Source organism: Xenopus tropicalis, chromosome 1 (assembly GCF_000004195.4).
Source record: "Xenopus tropicalis strain Nigerian chromosome 1, UCB_Xtro_10.0, whole genome shotgun sequence".
In the NCBI taxonomy this organism is placed as follows: Eukaryota; Metazoa; Chordata; class Amphibia; order Anura; family Pipidae; genus Xenopus; species Xenopus tropicalis.
Genome location: NC_030677.2, coordinates 163,690,920 through 163,710,687, shown reverse-complemented (window position 1 = coordinate 163,710,687; position 19,768 = coordinate 163,690,920). Strand labels below are relative to the sequence as shown.

At 40.7% G+C, this 19,768-nt stretch overlaps 1 protein-coding gene across 4 annotated transcripts in view; it reads left to right on the top strand.

Moving 5' to 3' along the window:
• hectd4 (HECT domain containing E3 ubiquitin protein ligase 4) overlaps positions 1–15,263 on the top strand; it is a 96,958-nt gene extending 81,695 nt beyond the window's left edge. For 2 of the 4 annotated variants that reach the window (XM_004910504.4, XM_012968799.3), the window contains exons 60-76: positions 1,865–2,044; positions 2,692–3,986; positions 4,453–4,660; positions 5,486–5,709; positions 6,311–6,462; positions 6,613–6,716; positions 6,812–6,935; positions 7,507–7,697; positions 7,833–7,979; positions 8,220–8,339; positions 8,699–8,854; positions 9,186–9,289; positions 9,556–9,777; positions 9,945–10,111; positions 10,725–10,920; positions 11,461–11,683; positions 12,062–12,850. In XM_004910504.4, the coding sequence (XP_004910561.1) occupies positions 1,865–2,044; positions 2,692–3,986; positions 4,453–4,660; positions 5,486–5,709; positions 6,311–6,462; positions 6,613–6,716; positions 6,812–6,935; positions 7,507–7,697; positions 7,833–7,979; positions 8,220–8,339; positions 8,699–8,854; positions 9,186–9,289; positions 9,556–9,777; positions 9,945–10,111; positions 10,725–10,920; positions 11,461–11,683; positions 12,062–12,198 (3,950 nt within the window). In that variant the 3' untranslated portion in view covers positions 12,199–12,850. Of the gene's footprint in view, positions 1–1,864; positions 2,045–2,691; positions 3,987–4,452; positions 4,661–5,485; positions 5,710–6,310; positions 6,463–6,612; positions 6,717–6,787; positions 6,936–7,506; positions 7,698–7,832; positions 7,980–8,219; positions 8,340–8,698; positions 8,855–9,185; positions 9,290–9,555; positions 9,778–9,944; positions 10,112–10,724; positions 10,921–11,460; positions 11,684–12,061 lie in introns of all 4 variants that reach the window. The other 2 variants (XM_012968793.3, XM_012968794.3) reach the window with 2 other exon arrangements.
• Positions 15,264–19,768: the final 4,505 nt, after the last annotated feature.

Here is a 19,768-nt window from a genome sequence, read left to right as displayed (position 1 = left end):
GCCTTGGGCGCAATTACTTCTTGGCCCAGCACTGATAAATAGAGCCTCTTTCACTGTCAGGACTTGCCTTGTGGTAACAAACTGCCCTGCCAGTAAAGAGGGGGAATAAGACAGGCATGGATTTCATTGTTTACAAGGAGTTAATGCAAACCAATCCCCCCTCTCAGAGAACAAATTTGTCTACTCCATTCTAGCAAAATAAGCGGTTTCCACTATACTGTAATGCAAATCATAAACCTGCTGGTGGTGTCATTATAGAGGGCACAGACCCCACAGGAGCCCAAAGGAAAGACAAAGGGGTTCATGGGGGGCCTGTATACACTCTGTGTTGGTGGGGGCGGTCTATAATAAAACTTTTGATATGGGGGGGGAACTTAACCCCCTGTGTTATACCCCTGATAACTGCTAGAATACAGTTGGCATATCATATGGACAGTTCACTGTATACTTTCAAATGTAGGTGTCAGGGTAAATATGAGTTACATTTCGATAACTGTTAAAAAAAATAATAATAATAATAATGTTAAACCATATGCAAATCATAAACAATAATTCCAAGTGCTTAACTAGTCAGCATAGTTCACATTTTAACTTTTCGTTTGTTAGTGATATTCGGAGACACTTTGCAGTTGGTCTTTATTTTTTATTTGTTGTGGGTTTTTGTTAAATTACTTAGCTTTTTGCTCACTATCTCTCCAGTTTAAAATTCCAGCAGCTATAAGTCCCATTTACCCTAGCAACCTATAGTTTGAATTAGAGATAAATAGGAGGACCTGAACAGAAAGAGAAGTAATGAAAAAAGTATGTAGCAACAAAACAAATGCGAAAGTTGTGCCTGCACCTAGAAGTGTTGCTTTGGCCCGGGTGCAGGCACACACAGCAATACTTGGCTCTGATTGGCTCCTGCTGCACACAGTACAAACACGCATACTTGCCTCTGATTGGCTCCTGCTGCACACAGTACAAATAAGCAAACATACATGCCTCTGATTGGCTTCTGTTTCACACAGTACAAACAAGCAAACAAACATACTTGCCTCTGATTGGCTCCTGCTGCACACAGTACAAACAAGCAAGCATACTTGCCTCTGATTGGCTCCTGCTGCACACAGTACAAACAAGCAAGCATACTTGCCTCTGATTGGCTCCTGCTGCACACAGTACAAACCAGCATACTTGCCTCTGATTGGATTTCTACTGTACCCAGAGGACCATGCAGTAGGAAGTGGATTGGATTACATCAGAAACGCAAGGGGCTGGCTGAGGCTGCCTGTGGCAGCAGAGAAAACCGGACTGATTATTTCAACAACATTAAAAAAAAAAATAAAGCATGTATATTGGAAAGTTGCTTATTTTTAGGGATTCTATCAGATTCCTTGAATTACTGCGATGACTTTACATCAGGTATTACTATGCTGATCAAAATAACAAAGTAATGATAAAAAGAAAGTAATTCCACTGCTACTGATGTCCCCATCCCCTAGAACAGGGATCCTCAAACTTAGGCCCGCGGGCCAGATACGGACCCCAGGGTCCTTTACCCGGCCCCTGCTGTGTCCTCACCCTGGCTACGACTTGTCTGCCTTAGCGCGGTCCTCGGCCCAGCTGGGGCAGATAGCTAGTAGGCGGGGAGGGGCAGGCTGTAGTTTGAAGACTAACTATAGTCTGGCCCCCAACAGTCTGAGGGACCATGGACTGGCCCCCTGTTTAAAAAGTTTGAAGACCCCTGCCCTAGTACTATCACCCACACGTCAAGGTATAGAAATTGGTTGTACATCACCCAAACTAAAATGAACTTAGAGTTTTATCCAGTATCTGCATACTCTGTGATACCACAAGCTTCACTATTCATTTCCTTTTCTAGGTGTATCACCTACTCCTGGTGCTGTGCTGGTCATCCATTCCCTGCCTCTAGAGTTTCCGTTGGCAATGGCATTCACAGAACAGCTGTTAACCTGGAAGTTGGAGGACACAGAAGAGAAGTCAGAAGATGAGCTTGATACTGTTCCATCCTCTGCTCTGTTGCAAGTGGTAGAACTTTTAGGTGAGGGCATTTCTTTATTGCTTATTCTAGACAAATACTCAGAACCAAAGCAGGTGTCTTATAAGACACATGGCAGAATCATTTACCTTGGGCGCTGGCTGGAGATCTCTGTGTCTTATTTAGCTACAGAGGACAGGAGGGGGAAATCAAATATGAATATACTCAAAAAGTCTTAACCTGGCATTGCTTAACTGAATGTTTGATATGGGACAAGGCAACAACATTTTGTGTTTTATAAACTACAGTACATGGAATACTTTCCTATAAGCAGCCCCAGATATGCTTGCAGCTGCCATATTAGATTTTTTCACAGCATTTCCACTGGCACTTCATCATTTGTTAGCATCATTAGTGATGCGTCCATGATCCTGTGTGATGAGCGGATGTGCAGTGTGGCATTAGGGGGGAATAGACTGCTGTTACTGAGATGTGGTGTCAGCTCATATAGGAGAATAAAGTCAGCTTGGCTGAAGAAAGGGCACAGGTGGGTGAAATATGCCTACTTAGTGATGGAATTTCATATGATACACATTTATTATGTGGGTTGCCTTGTTCTTAAAATGTGAACCTGAACTACATCAGTATATACTGTAGTAAACAGTATGAATCAGTGAAGTAACTTCTATTTCACATTTTTCTTTATTCAGGTACTTTGATTTGGACAACAGACCTTGCTGCAGTAATTAAGGAGCTTCTGTTCCATCTGTTGGCTGAACTATTAAGGAAAGTTCACCATCTAGAGCAGAAGAAGAACCCAAGTGGATTATCTTCCTCGATAGCCCTGCAGTTGAATCCATGTCTAGCAATGCTTATGGCTTTACAGACAGAACTGCGCAAGCTGTATGATGAAGAAACTCAAAACTGGGCATCTGGGAATGCATGTGGGGGGTCTGTACCTGGAGCCTCTGAGCAGGGAAGATTTTCAACTTACTTTCATGCCCTCATGGAAGTGTGCCTGGCAGTGGCAGAAGTGACGCTCCCAATCAACATGAGCTCAGCAATCAGTGTGATGGCATCTACAAATGCCACTAATCTGAGTGACTCTTCTTCTTCCTCTTCCTCTTCCCCTGGACAGACTCCTCAAAGTCCAAGTCTGTTATCAAAGAGAAAGAAAGTTAAGATCAAACGTGAGAAGACTGCATCTGGAAAACGTACACCTTCACGTGGTGCAGAGAGTGATGCTGCTTTGCTTAGCATTGGAGGAAGCAAACCTGAGGACATGTTGTGGTTCCATAGGGCATTGACTTTATTGATGATCCTAAGGCATCTAACTAACAAGGATCCACAGGGGATGGGTGTCACAAACGATGCTATTGCTGATGCTAGCCAGGCTTTAGTTGGTCCCACAGCTCACAGTCGTCTCCTTGTGATTTCTGGCATCCCTACACACCTAGAAGAATCAGTGGTCAGAAGTGCAATTAGAAAGGCATGTAATGCTCATGGTGGAGTCTTTAAAGATGAAATCTACATTCCATTGCAGGAAACTGAAACCCCTAAACCCAAAGACAGAATAGAAGGGGCAGAATGCAAGACAGAAATAGAAAAACCCTCTACGCAGCATACAACCGACAATATGGATATCAGCAGCTCGAGCAGTGTAACTCCTGCAGCAAGTGTCACGGCATCAGCTTCTACAAGCCAAGCTTCATTGTGCAGCTCCCAAGGGGGGGTATCACGGACCACAAGTGAAACATCTATGGAGCAGTTTGCCCCAGAACATGCTGTGCCATCAGGGCTTCTGGAACCAACTATTATCTCCAGCCAGGAGAGTCTGGATCTTTCTATGTGCAGCACAGGAAGCCTCGGCAGTCTGGGAAGTCTTGTTGAACAGCTTGATAATGTTGAAAACTCTTTGTCTGACGTGGGCTCCCTATACACAGCTACATCACTAGATAGCCATATGGCAGAGTCGCGGCCAATCAAAGGATTTGCAGTTGTAGAGGTAATTTCAAGAAATTCTGAATGATCTTGTGATATTCCTCTGTTAAACTGACAGCTTCATACACTAAATAGTTATGGTTAAAGAGACCAATGCTTTTCTTCATTTAACAAAAAAAAAAAAAAAATTTGATTAAAATAAAGTCTGGCCTTTCCAGTATTCGGAGCTTTCTGGACAATTGGCTTTCAGATAACAGATATCCTGTACCTGTATATCTAGAAAACAGGGTTAAAAATGCTAACAGGGATGTTTTCATGGATAACTGGAGTTATTGGAGCAATGCCATTCAGCAGCAATTTTACCAGAAAATTTTCTTAGCTGATGATGTTCACATTATGGCTTAAACTAGTTGGAGAATGTAGAACCAAATAGATCAAGAAAAATAACTCTAAATCTCTTTCTTCTTCTCTTTTGATATGTAACTATTCTTTTAATAATATTCTGTGACTTTATTCTCTTCCATTTACAGGTGCGATCACGAGCTAAAATAGAGAAAATCCGTGCCACTTTATTTAACAGTAGTGACCTCATTGGGTTATCTGGTTTGGATGGTGAAGATGAGCTGATGGAAATGTCTACTGAGGAGATCTTGACTGTTTCAACAGTGAATCAGAGCTTGTTTGATACCCAAGGAATACCCGGTCTGGCTGATTATTTCATGGATAAATCAATGAAAGGTGATTTAGAATATAGCCCCTGATCACAAGCTCTCATGTCTCTCATGTCTTGGTCTGCAGTACTTGAGAATGTGTGTAGGTTTGCCATGGCCTACATGCTAATTGAAAGGGAGTTTAAAATATTGACAAGGGCAAATGATGCCTAGCACAATAGACATTCACATTTTGTATGGAGAAAAACAAATATGAGGAATTCGGGGCCCTGCATTGTTCTATTGTTCATTTTGTCAGCTTATTAAAGCAATGGATTCATATGTGCGTACAATATATTACCCGGGATTGCTACATTTTTATTTAAATCTGTTCAGCTTGGATATAGATATCATTTTAACAGTGGCCATTAGGAAGGACAGGTCTGTAACACTCACTAGGTACTGAGAAGACTGTACTAGAAGGATGTCTGTGGTGCTCACGAGCAGGCTATATGCTGATAAACTGCCATTAAAGAAAGAATTTGTTTTATGGCACTGTATTGTAATATTGTCAGGGGCGTAACTACAGCAGACCCTGTTGGTTGCAGGGGGGCCCAGTAAAGTCCTAATTAATAAGCAATTTCAATATTTCTTGGTAGAAAAGGTCAGCTTAGCAATGTTTTGGGGCCCTAAATTGAATTTTCCCTGGGGCCCAATAACATCTAGTTACGTCACTGAATATTGTGTGATTTTGAAGAAGCAGAGTTAAGTTTCTCCATTTGTTATTGACACTGTTGTAAGTAAAACTCATTCTTTGGCATTATAAATGTCGCTGTTGGCTAGCAGCAGATGAACCCTATTTGCTGCTGACCTAAACGAAAATGTCATTTTTGACATGGATTTCCCCTTACAGGTGATAAATTAGTCCCGGAAGCTCGTGATGTTCTGACTGAGATTTTCAAGAGCTGCATTCACGCCGAGCAGATGCTGAGTCTGACTCCAGCCAAGTTTATCAAAGTGTCTGATATCTACCTTAGCAAGGAGCAAATCAATTCACAGACCCCAGGGAACTTACTGCATACCTTTTTCACCAATGTTCGACCACCTAAAAAAGTCCTGGAAGATCAACTAACGCAGGTAAAATGGCTCTTTGTGCCTATAAATCATGTATGTGCACAAAAGTGCTTTTCTTTTTTTTCTTTGTTGTAGTGTAGGTATGGTGATGCCATGACAACAATCCACTGGTGCCTGCTGTTAGCATGGTGTGGTAGAATGGCATTGCACGGCTGTGTAACTGGAGGCACAGGCTTTATGTTGCTAATGAGCCCATACATGGGTTAGACTACTCAGGGTTTCCTAATCATTTGTTGATCAATGAATAGAGGCTCTGCAGTCTGACCATTTTACAACCATGGCTGAAACATCCTGCCACATAACCAGAAAGGAGCACACTTCCAGACCCAGTTTGTTGAGAACAGCACATCTTATTCCTTATTGCTGGTTTTTTGTTTTTTTTTGTTGGCTGCCATTGAGTTTTGTGTGATTTTTTTTTATTTTTTATTTAGGCAATTTTTAATAGACATTTGTATCCAAAACATGAATCAAACACAATGGTAGGGTCCTCCCTTCCTATGGGAAATATGGGAGAGTGTTCCTCACAACCTGAGCACCAATAGCTGCTGAAAGTGTAAATTTAGGGTTTTCTTTCTAATTTAGCTTTGTCTATTCTATATTAAAGATCTTAAGAAAATATGGAATTCCCAAGCCTAAATTTGACAAAAGCAAATACAGCAAAACTGGGAAGGAGCAACATCCTGTGAAAGTTGTAAGCACCAAAAGACCTGTGGGCAAACCACCGACCAAAGACAAGGCTGTATTCAACAGCGTCAGGTAACGGTTAATACATTTGGCTCTTTTCTTATGTTTGGTTAAAGGAGGTGTGGTGCTGTGTGTATACAGTACACAGAATTGAACATATCAATAAAAATGAAAGTTCCCGCTCCTTCTATATCTTATTATCTCTTGTTCTACTCCCACTAGGACTGCTTTAAGTGAGAAAAAACCAACTGTGAAGCCAAAATCTCCGGAGAAGGGCAGGCCAGATGAGAAGGACCCAGACAAATCTCCAACAAAGAAGCAAGAAAGTAGGTTGATAATAAAATGTGGCTGTGAGTGTTCATTTTGTGAGTCCATCCATCATTACACACAGTACTAGGGTTTCACTTGTGTCCCTATCTAGTTCCCGAGGAGAGATATCTGACGTTGGATGGATTTCACCGCTTTGTAGTAGATCGGGCTAAGCAAGACATTCGAAGCATCTGGAGAGCTGTCTTGGCGTGTGGATATGATCTTCATTTTGAAAGGTTCTGATAAGCATTTCTGTTCATGTAAAAGTTATTCTTGTGTGCTTTTAATAAGGAGCTGTTATAATTTAAAACTGATTATATAATATTGTGTTCTTTCTGTAATGTGGAGCACCATTCCTAGGGGCTACTAAAAAGCACTGAAATGGATGGTTTTGTCAGAAATGAAGAACTTTGTTTAAAAAGGACACTATGGAAAGTCACATTGCCATTGTCAGAACTTTCTGGATAATGGGATTCCTGATAATAGGTCCCATACCTAAACTCCAAACCATAATTTGACCACCAGCCCAGGAATCTACTTTCAGTGATTCAAAGAAGTTATTAGATTAGTTATTTTATATTCCTTGCTGGGTTGAAGTTTATTAGATATTATTTTATGCCCCATGCCATTAGAAGCTGGGGGTTTACCCCTCCATATAATATTTTATGCAATATTTAGCTATGTATTAATCTGTATAATTATATGTAAAAAGTTTTATAATCTGTTTGATTTAATTAGAAATTAGAGCACTAACTTGTTTCTTTGCCTGTTAGATCCTAAGGAATAACATCATTATTGTTCTATCAGGTGTGCCTGCATTGATACAAGGCATGCTCAGAAATCTAGCAGAAAATGGACCTTGGAAATGGATGTTGCTCTTGTTCAGTATATCAACCGCCTTTGCCGTCACCTTGCCATAACGCCAGCCCGACTACACCCTCATGAGGTTTATCTGGATCTTGCAGATACGGCTGACCCAAGAGTCTCCTGCCTGCTGAGTAGGTGTTTTTTGTTTTTTTTTTTACAAGACCAGAGACAGCTGTCCAAACACTTTGATAGTCTATAGAATAATTGAACAAATAACATGCAGAATCAATGTTGAATTACTCCTTGGAATGTCTTGCTTTGTTTAGATGTACCAATAGAAAGCCTGCGCCTCCGATTTGCTCTTCTTCAGTCCCTCAACACTACTTTAGAGACCTTTTTCCTGCCCTTAGTGGAGCTACGGCAAACAGACGTATACACACACAGCATCGCATCCCTACTCCAGCTAGCTAAAGGTATGAATACTTCATATGACACGGTCAATAAATATACTTCCCTTGTGGATTGTTATTTATAATAAAAGAGTAATTACAAAATAATTTGTATGTATTCAGTCCATTACCCTAATTTAAACCAGCTTGGTAGGTTTGGAAGCTGAATCCAATGTGCTGTTTATGGCGAGTTGTAAGGCATGGAACTACATGGCAGAGCTTCTAGCAGTGTGTGATGTTGTTTTTTTTGCCTTTTTGTTTCAGGGTTAATCTTTTACGATACAAAAGTGAATGTGATGAACCGGGTATTGAACGCAACAGTGCAGAGGACAGCAGATCATGCAGCCCCTGAGATCACGCTGGACCCACTAGAAATTGTAGGAGGTCAGTAAAAAAATGACCAGACTTTGGGAACATGTGGAAAAGGAAAAGCAATCAATATTGAAACATAACTAAACACTCTATTAAAATGTTGCAATAATATGGATCAGAGAGCCTGCAAAACCATGTAAGCTGGATGCCAGACAGAGCACAAACAGTGGTTAAGGGTACTGGTGGGTATGTTTGTGTAGTACTAAACAGTCTGGTTTGTAAGTTAAATGAGATTAGTACAGGTATAAATGATTCTAGAACATTTCAGTTCTCAGCGAACCATCTACAGTATAACTTTATTTAAGACACAAAACATATCCAGGCTCACAGACAATACAAGTGTGTTTTATTTTCTGTTCCTTCACTAACAGGGGAAATTCGTACCTCAGAAAACTCCTACTTCTGCCAGGCAGCCCGACAGTTGGCATGCATCCCTTCCTCACAACTGTGTGTCAAACTGGCAAGTGGAGGAGACCCCACGTATGCATTTAACATCCGCTTTACTGGAGAGGAGGTGCATGGTACAAGTGAGTAGCCCACTTTGCAATAAGGTTGCCCCATTGCTTTGATCCTTTTCAGAGGGAGCAACTCCCCTTTGAACTTGCTACTTCATTTGTGGCCCATACATTTTAGTTTTAACATTGCAGTCAGACTGTTTGTATCACAATCCCCCTTCGACCCAGTCAAAAACATTAAAGATGTCACACTATATGTTTGTTTTTGCATATGTATTTAAGAAAAAATCTGGGGGTTATGTTTAATGGGTAATACATTAATGCTTTTTCGCCCAATAGGAATTCATGTTTCACTCTTCTTTAGAGGGCATTCATTTGTAATCTTTCTTTTGCTGCTTCGCAGGTGGCTCATTCCGTCATTTCCTCTGGCAAGTGTGTAAAGAACTACAGAGCTCCTCGCTGTCTCTTCTACTGCTCTGCCCCAGCTCTGCAGTTAATAAGAATAAGGTGCAGGTCATTTTGAACACCCACCGCATTCACTGATTTTTACAAGATGTTGCTATATGTATTATATGTCATAGTCACTGTTTAACGCAGCTTCATGTCCAACCTTAAACATATGCAAGAAAGACTATAAAGTTATAACACAGGCATAATATTTTCATTGTTTTATAATACTTGGACTTACTTGATTACTGGATCACTATACACATCTTCTCTGAAGTATTGTGCCACATATCATCCTCTATAACTGTTTTTTTTTTTTTTCATAGGGAAAATATCTTCTAACTCCCAGTCCCATAACATATGCAGAAGAGCAGTTGCTCCATTTCTTTGGCCAACTACTGGGAATAGCCATCAGAGCCGATGTTCCACTCCCTCTGGATCTACTCCCCTGCTTCTGGAAGATGCTTGTAGGAGAACCTTTGGACCCAGAAACTGATCTTTATGAAGCAGATATTCTCACCCACAACTACATCAAGAAGTTTGAAAATGTAAATTAACTTTTATTCCTTTGGAAACTACAAACAAAATGTATTGATTTGTTGTTTTAGAATTTTTTATTTGTGAAAGAAAGAGAACATTTCTCAAGTCTTGGGAATGGTCACATGAAACCAGATTATAATAATAATAAGTCATACATTGGTTCCTTATATTATAGGTAAATGATGAGTCAGAGCTGGAAGCTCTTTGTGCTGAAATTGCCTCTCAGCATCTTCCTACCGAAAGTCCAGATTCTCCTCATAAACCAGCCTGCAAATTTACATACTTGACAATGACTGGTGAAGAAGTGGAGCTGTGCCCTAAGGGAAGACACATTTCTGTAGTGTAAGTGCGAAAAAGCTGATTTTTTGTTTTCTTCTTTGTTATATTTATTTTAAGTGATCTTAAGTTATTTGGGCAGAGAAGTGGATCTGCTCTCCACCGCAGCTCCCTACCACAGCTACACGGAGCAGAGATCGGCCCGAAAATGCCTGCTTTTGCTTTTTTCATGTGAATCTCCACTCCATGTAGCTGCACTCAGGCCGATGATGTGCCTGTCAGCGCAGCTACACAGAGCTGCGGAGGAGAGTTGAGAGAAGCAGAGCCAACATTCTGTGAAAGGGTGTAGTGGAACTACAAGGAAGCACACAATGAAATGTACATAGTGTAGTATTGAGCTAACACTCTATTTATCATGCTGTGTCAATGTATTTACTCTGAAAAACAGTGTAAAATAAATTTTGAGTAAATGGTCAATTAATCAAGTTGTGTTTTGCACCATTTAAAAATAGCCATTATCTCTTTGTATCCCTATTTCCTTCCTCTTATTTTTTCTCTCCATCCAAAAACCATTTTTCTTTCCTTGTTGTGTCTCTCTTACTGCCCCATTTTATGTTTATCTTTCTGTTGGAGCTGCTGATCTGCCAGTGTTGCTCACATTCTCCATTTGGTTTTGTAGCTGGGAAAACAAAGATATATATGCAATGGGAATCCGGAACCTTCGTATACGTGAGCTGAAGAACCAGGAGTGTATGAGCGCAGTAAGGGCTGGGCTGGGCTCCATTATACCTCTGCAGCTCCTCACCACTCTAAATGCTCTAGAGATGGAACTAAGGACATGTGGCCTACCATATATTAATTTGGAATTCTTAAAGGTATAGTAGCACAAGGAATCCTGTACTTTAAGATATTTTTTAAATTCATTTTTATATTTAGACCAACTAGTTCCATATATTCTTTTAGTTTTTATGACCTAGTGCCCTGAGTTACCATAGCTGTTGCTTACTTGCGTGAGTGCTGATGGCACATCTGTTGACTGTGCCAAAAACTGGCCAACAAAAGTTTTAGAGAGCCACATGTAATTTCAACATGCATCGAAAGACCGGTCGTTCAGTGTGTAGAACAAGGAATCACTTGAAGGCTGCCATCTTGGAAATATGATCCTTATTAGGGAGTATTGGAATGGCCAGCCGTGTGAGAATAAAAAACTGGGTAGGCTTATGAAATTTTCATGTCATGTTGCTTCTTCATTTTTTTGCATAATCCTGGCACATTGCAGGCCATAAGCTTTGGACACAACAATCATTTGTCAAGAGCTCTATGATACAAACATGTGACCAGTTGTGTTTGCTGTGTTTGTCACCAAATGCATGTAGTTCCACCACTTTTAAGGCAACCTTTCCATTCCTCGACAGGCTCACACCATGTATCAAGTGGGTCTAATGGAGACAGATCAACACATTGAGTATTTTTGGTCTGCCTTAGAAATGTTCACTCAGGAAGAACTTTGCAAATTCATAAAATTCGCCTGCAATCAGGAACGCATTCCCTTTACATGTCCATGCAAAGATGGTGGGCCAGACACGGCTCATGTTCCACCTTATCCTATGAAAATAGCACCACCCGATGGAGCAACAGGTAATCTATTGGCCACACCATTTGCTTTTTATTTTATACCAGCTCTGTACATATGTACACTGAGAATAGAAACCGTTTCAGTTAATACAAAAAAAAAAACCCCAAAGGTTTTCATGTAGTGTTTTCAGATCTTAATCTCTGAAGTTTAGGAAACTGCCATAGACATCAATGGCACTGGAACATGCAGGTAACAGTCACCTGACATGCAGTTCACTGTTTAAATGAATGGGGAGCAATTCTGATTGTCCTCCACCCTCAGAACTACTAATTGCCAATAAAATGCTTAGAATTACTGTGTTTGGAAGTGTCCCTATAGTCAGGTTAGAAGTTTGGGCTATTTTTTCAGCGTATAACTAATAAACCCGCATTCCTTTCCAGGCTCCCCAGATTCCAGGTACATCCGAGTGGAGACATGTATGTTCATGATCAAGCTTCCGCAGTACTCGTCTCTAGAGATGATGCTGGAGAAACTGAGATATGCCATTCACTACAGGGAAGACCCACTCAGCGGCTGATCTCTACCTTTCCAGCAGAAGAGAAGGGAACTCCAGATGCAGCTCAGTTGGGACCCACCATTGCTCATAAATGACAACCATTACTAAGCCACATGGGCAGAACCTGGAGAACTGCAATCCAGTTTTTCTTTCCTTTGGTTTTTGTTTGCCCAAATCTGCACACTTATTTTTTGTATTTGTCAAGTCTTTGGTGGGTTACTTGCCTTGTCTGTGAATTGTTTGTAGAATACATGTAGTGTTGGTTGGTTGTGTGATGATGAGCGCCCTTCCCATGCTGAAGGCAAGCGTTGCAACCTCATTTTGGGTTCATTAAGTGAAAGTTTCCTCAGTGATTACTCTGGCCAGGGAGCAAAGGACTATGGGGAAGAATGGGGTTCATGTAAATAGGATTACATCTTTCAGTATACATATAAATTATTTCCAGGGTACAGAGATGTAATACACTGGATGAAGAGCTGTGAAGATAATAATTGTTATATTTTTATTTTAATTAGTACATAAGAGAGTAATGTTTAATTTATAAGAGTTTGGTAAAAGCACTGGATTGTGATATTCCATCAACCTAAAGGAATCCTCTGTAGGAAATTACTAAGGAACTCCGTACTGACTTTTCTCACTATCAAGGAAAACATCACGGAGATGCACAATTTTGTAAAAAAAAAAAAAAAAAAGTATTTTTATTTATTTTATTTTTTTTTTTCAGGTTTACTGTTCAGCTCAGTCATTCAGGCTATATTGGGTCGCGTAGATAGAGAAATGCATTTTTTTGCCAGCAAAATTCACTGAAGAACTTGAATTTGTGGCCTTATGTTGACGATTGTATGGTGTTGCGCAAATGAGTAAATGGCAGATGTGCTGTATCCACATCAAGGGCTCAGAGCATATACAGTGTACGCTAAACACTGTGATGTGGAGCATTTATGACAACTCTTGTGTAGAGAGGAATGGGAAACAGCCCATAGGCTTTGCTTTTTGGTGTCATAAACATGGTACTAGATCCATTTCTCTCACAAGCTAGAGGCGAGGAGGATCGTGAAGCTGCCACAGAGAAGCCTTGCAGATAAATTAAGTGGCATTTTAGTGGTTTTAGGAGTTTCAAACTGGTTCCTGGGACTTTGCTAATGATAAGCATAATTCCTAACCTTTTATTCCTCAAATACGTAGAATTCTGCACCAAATGTGTATTCTCAATAATCGCTAACACCCTTCCATATTACTTGAGACATAAAATGGCAGAAAGAAGGTTTGTAAAATCCATAATTCCAGAGGACAAACCAATGATCATGCATGGGACCATTGCCTCAATGAGCCTGGGTTTATGCTCAGCTGATGGCCAGCGGGGGATCATTACTGCAATACTCACTACTGAAACATTCACATCAAGCATAGAAGGTATAGAGAGTGCTACACAAGTAAAAAAAAAAAAAAAAGATATAATCAACTTTAAAAAAAAACCATCAACGTTAGACTAAACATCTTTCAAAATGACAGATGAACCGCATCACAGTATGTCGTGGTCTGCAGGCTGGCTAGCTGCAAGTGTGAGGCTTTATGATTAAGACTTCCCTTAAGAGTTGGATTTGCATTGGAGTGAATGTAGCTTTGCCAATGAATAGGTTTAGGTTGGCTACAAGACAAACCTAATCTCAACTGACAATATTTGTCATGCACAGGCCTGTTGGCCCATGGGCCCCTGCCTGAAACATCTTGTTTCCACCACAGCATCTGTTCCTACTGCCCTAAAACCCACAATCCAAATGGCAATATGCATCGGTACATTTAAAAACATGTTCCATGAGAACCTGCTACCCCAGCAGTACAAAGACCAGTAGATGATAAATCAGCTATGAAATTTGCCTTTTTGGCATTAAAACCCTTCCTTCTGTTAGGACTTTATCCTGTGTCCCTCAGCTGAAGGCATTCGTAATGAATGGTTTCAGGAAATGTCCTAGTAAGTTACAGTGTAGGATTCCTTCTGTGAAGGCAATGCTGCTGATGGGCCAGCTTGTGAGGTGCTGTGTATGGCAGGATGGAACTAAGGACAGGTATCTAGGAGCTGAAAAGGGGCAACCTACCCATGTATATGCTTGCTACCAGTCAGTCTCCAGTCATGTAGTGTTTGACCTGCTCAGTGATGCGTTTGGTCTCAAAACACAATTTGAAATGTTTTCCTGGACAGTACTACTTTGTATTTTGTTTTGAGGCTATCCAGGTAAGATGTGTGTTTGGACGTAGGAAATAAAGTCTCCATGCAATGGAACAAGGTGCTGCTTCTGGTGTGTATAATATTGCTCAACTGAGGGAAGAAGTAGGGAACAAACTGGTAAGAAATGGTTATTTATTAATAAGGGACTCATCGCAACTTGGCATCCATTTTATTTTCCTGAAGCATCTATGTTAGTAACAATAATGTCCTAAAACTGCTCTCATCTAAATATATCTGGGAACTGTGTGATTATTGCTAAAGCCACCAGTGTCCTTGGGTATCGGTGTAGTGTGGTGCCAGAATTGGTGTGCCTCATTTAGCTAGTGGGCCTTACGGGCACAGGGGCACCATTTCTCTAATCTTGACAAACGCTTTGACCTTGGATTAAGGTAGAAACCCTTAGAGGTTGGGGGTTTTCTAATGGACGATACTTGGCACATCAGAATGATATTGTACTTTGCAAGGCGACAAGCCAAGTATATTAAGTTATAAGAAACACTTATTTCCCTTCATATGGAGAATGTGGCCCTGTGCGCTACAGCTGTTATAGATGCTACCGAATCTGCTGCCTGGTTAATATATGGCGCCCATAAAAGGTGGCTCCGCAGGGGAACCACCTAAAGCCACTTTAGTTAATTGTGCAACATATCTACATTCTGGCCCTAAAAGTGTGCTGTACAGTTGTTGTATATTTATTACAGTTATCCATAGTTGCATTTAACTAAACATTTTACTCAATGCAGTTTCCCTTGTCTGTATTGGTATTTAACACACTGCTGTGTAAATGAAGCGAACTAAATAAGGACAAATGTGTCATAAGAAGATGAAGAATAAAAATAAAATCTGATTTTGAATGTCATAAGGCTCCTCTGGTTTGTTCTACTGGGAAGGTCAGTGTTACAAACAGAAGTACAAATACAAGATGACAGTACAGCACAAATGACATTTTTTGCATATATTTTTTTAAATACAGGTATAACCTAGTAAGGCTAGCTATATAGTAATCCCATCTGGACCAAACCTCCCATTGTTTGCGTTGGTCATGTAGGGTCAATATATTATTGACATTGAAGGTTTTGGTTATTCCATGAATAAAAACAAGGAGGTGGGGAATTATATAAACAGGCAAGGAAACCAAGTGGAAATGGTTCTAGCATATTTTTTAAAATTGGATATCAAGAGCCATTGGATTTCTTCACCAGATTTTGTTAGCGTACCACCCTTTACTGCTCAGTGGGAGTTAGTGGCTTCTAGTAATTCAAGATTATCAGTTTGGCAGAACCCTTTTTGTATGTGGGGAAAAACAGATTACATGTGCCAGATCAACAAGTATCTTTCCAAATATATCTCTGCTTTGCCTCCTAACCTCTATCCAAAGGCAGTCCCATAGAACATTATATAAACATATGCACGTCACATCTTCAGGAACAGTCAGAAGCACAAATAGTGAAAGTGGTTGGGAGGTATGAGACATCATCTTGTGGAACTTGGCAACAGTCAGCACCTGGAGCTACAAACAAGTTTTAGACCAAAGTTTACCATTTGTACTTTCTCAACTTTAAAATCTAAAGTTTCTATTCCAGAATTTTAAGGGGATCTGGTTCGTTTTTTAAATACACCTGTGTGACTGTATTTTATAGTAGGAATGGTCTTCCACCAAATGTATCAAAGTGTGTTGTGGACTTACCAAGAATCCTGGAGCCTCCCGGGCTGGAAATAATTCCAATTAGAGTGAATATCAGTTGGCGGTAAGTGCTTTACCAGTTTGGTAACTTTATTTTGCCCAAGCATAGGTACATTTTTTCCCACCTTTACAGAACTTAAGGCGGTGATGATGATGAAGCTGAAAGGTTGAAACATAAGAAATAGGTGTTGTTCAGATAAAAGAAGCCATTCCTGGGGCTGTATCTGCTGTGCTAATAAAAAGACTAATTCCATCTTGAAAGGTTTTCTCATAAGAGATTTAACCAATGAAAATCAAGAATGAAACAACACCCTCTTAAGTGTTCTCTAACGACTTATAGAACTGAACTGATTAGGCTGATGTCCCATGGAGAGATTTAGTCCCCTATGATAGTTCTCTGCTACCGCGGGGAGCTTATGTCTCCAAAATGCCTTTCCACCAGCAACAATATGAAACGCTGGTGGAAAGCCCTGCGCATTGCTTCGGTTTTCTGAAGTCACGCAAAGTTGCCTGCAGGAGGGAAAACCAAATCCGTATTGTTGCCGATGAGAGACATTTTTGGAAAGATTAATGCAGGCAGGTGACTGAATCTCTCCATTATTTCACATGGCTTACTGAAAAACACTGTCCCCTGAAGAGGCAAATGGGAAACAAGATCTTCCATGATTTGAAGGAACCTTTGAGGAAATATATTGATCCTCATCGAGAAACCCCACATTCCACATTTTAGCCATTTCTGATAATGTGTAGAACCCACTAAGTCTGGGTCTTCCATAAACATGGTTTTAGGGGTACATTTGTGTGCCCTGGACAGTCAAACCATTAGCACTGCCAGTTAAAGGTTTTATTGGCTAAAGCACTCCGGTCTCTTTTTTATGTTAAAAAAAAAAAAAAAAAACCCTCAATTTTCTCAGCTATTTTTGAACCAAGTAGCATATTGTACTTAAAAGGTAATATATATATATATATATATATATATATATATATATATATATATATATATATATATATATATATATATATATATATATATATATATATATATATATATATATATATATATATATATATATATATATATATATATATATATATATATATATAAACTTGGTTTGCTGTTCCAACTCCCCTAGCAGCCATCAAAATGGTCCAGTGCCATAGAGGGTGACTGAGAAAATATTTGTCTTCTTTATGAAAGGCCCGTTCAATGTCAGGGGCACAAGACTCAAGCAGGAAAATAGATCTTGATGTTAAAGCCAAAGCTGGTATGACTGCAGCTGCTAAGGACATTGTAATGCCAGGCACCATATGGCCCTGACATGGCAAAGGGTTAACCTCTAGCCCCATCTGGTCTCCTGCAGAGACCCTTAATTAAATATGCATTTAGGGGCTGCGGGAAGGGGGCAAATCCAGCAGAGGGAGCAGAAAATCCGTATCCAGTCATTTGGAGGGTGGGGAACCTGGGGCTATTGCTTTTAGAGATGTAGCGAACCTCACAAAAAAAGTTTGCGAACCTGTTTGCGAACATCTGCGAACTTTGCGAACCCCATAGACTTCAATGAGAAGGCGAACTTTAAAACCTAGAAAAGCCATTTCTGGACAGAAAACAGATTTTAAAGTTGTTTAAAGGGTGCCACGACCTGGACAGTGACATGCAGGAGGGGGATCAAGGGCAAAAATTTCTCTGAAAAATATGTTGTTGACACAGCGTTGCGTTTTGTGCTGTAAACGGCAGAAATCACACTACATTTCTAATGAACAACAGCAAACAGCACTGGACATGTTAAAGAACAGTAAGATAAATAAAAAAAAAAAAAAAAATAATAATAAAAAAAAGTGATCTCTGGTTGGTGCTGGGGGTGAACTACTAGGAGCAGCACACCAGTCCCCAACACAGCTAGACTAATAGCACTGGGCTCTATAAATTACAGTAGCAAAGTAAAAAAACACAAATGAAAAAAAATTATGTGAATGTGTGGTTGGTGCTGCTGCACTACTATGAGCAGCACACCTGTCTCTGACACACACAGACGGAGCTGCAGTACACAATGAAAAGAAGAGTAACAGTAATCAGAAAATAAAAGCAGTCCTTACAAGGACTATTGGGTTACAGCAGAGGAGATCAGCAGGACAGCTGTCCCCAGCAGCTACATACAGAGCAGTAGAAAGTAGATTACTAGGCAGCAAAGCTACCTAAACTGTCCCTCAAATCCCTGCACAGCTCTCTCCCTATGCTAACTCATCAAGCACACACAGGCAGAATGTAAAATGGCTGCTGGGCTTCGGTTTATATATGGAAGGGAGTGGTCCGGGGGGGTGGTCCAGGAGGGAGAGCTGCCTGATTGGCTGTCATGTATCTGCTGGCTCTGGGGTGAGAGGTCAAAATTTGGCTCCAGCTAAGGCAAACCCAAAATTGCGAACATTGCTAAAAGTTTGCGAACTTGCGAACACCCGATGTTCGCGCGAATTAGTTCGCCAGCGAACAGTTCGCTACATCTCTAATTGCTTTCTTTGATCTGTGATCAGAGAGGCCAGCTGGGGACCTAGAGCAGCAGGGGGGGTGCAGCTATCAGAAAATATGGATTATAGAAATGGATCCATATCTCCGCTGCTTTAGGGTCCACATCCTCATAACTCACATAGGATTTATGAGGCTTCCCAATGATACCAAACAGGGACAGCCTATACCCATCTCTGAGTAGGGATGGGTTCTGGGGGACTGGGACATGAGACACCCCCCATGTTTGGTATCATTTTGATCGCCCCCATATGGGGTAAGACAAGCCCCTATTGTCATAATAATATTGGGTACTGGCAAGTACCAATATTATATGACCAGAAACAGGCAGGAGAAGTGCAGCCCTCTACAGGGGAGGTCCTGTGACACACCCCTGGGCACTCCCTCCTCATGAATACAGTAATAAGGGAGGGTCCCAGCAGTAGGATAAAAAAGGGCACAGACCGAGGTGCCAGTTAACTCATATTTGGGGCTCCATGTTCTTTTGGATTGTGAGTTCACTGTTCCTAACTCCGGCCTCAGGAGGGCACAAGATCCCGGTAACGTTTCTCTGTGTTTTTATTCCCTTTTATTTTATTTATGTTTGTATAGGTCTCTTTTGTAACATCCTTTTAATGCACTGTTTACCCTTGTAATATTAAATATAAAATTTAATAAGTTCTGTCCTTTGGCTCTATATCAATTCCCACGTACCTCGTATGACTCTAGAGGTGTACTAACTGCTTGGCTGTGTGGATGCTAATTAGCTAGTGGACTGTCAGTAGGACAGTGTATATGTAATTTTAACCCTGTGGCTGCTAGTGTGCTGTTAAATTAGTGAGAACTAACCCTAACTGCAGTAAGAAAGTTTGTGTGTGATACATTTGGGTAATTAGGTTTCTAGCGCCAGTTAACGATAGATGGTGGCAGCGAAATAGTTGTATTTCGGGCGGTGGTGTGTTTGGGGGTGTCTGACATTAGTCTAACCTGTGTGAAAGGTGACTGTGTGTAACCCCTTGTACCCCGTCCCGGTGTCAGGCGCATCTGTGAGTGGCGTTTCCCTGACAGACATGTTAGTCTTTCTCAAAAATATTTCTATTGTTTTATCCATAGGCTCTTCCCAAGGCATTGCCATCTTCTACTGGTAGGACTGTATGACTTGCTGGTCTCCCAATGGCCACAT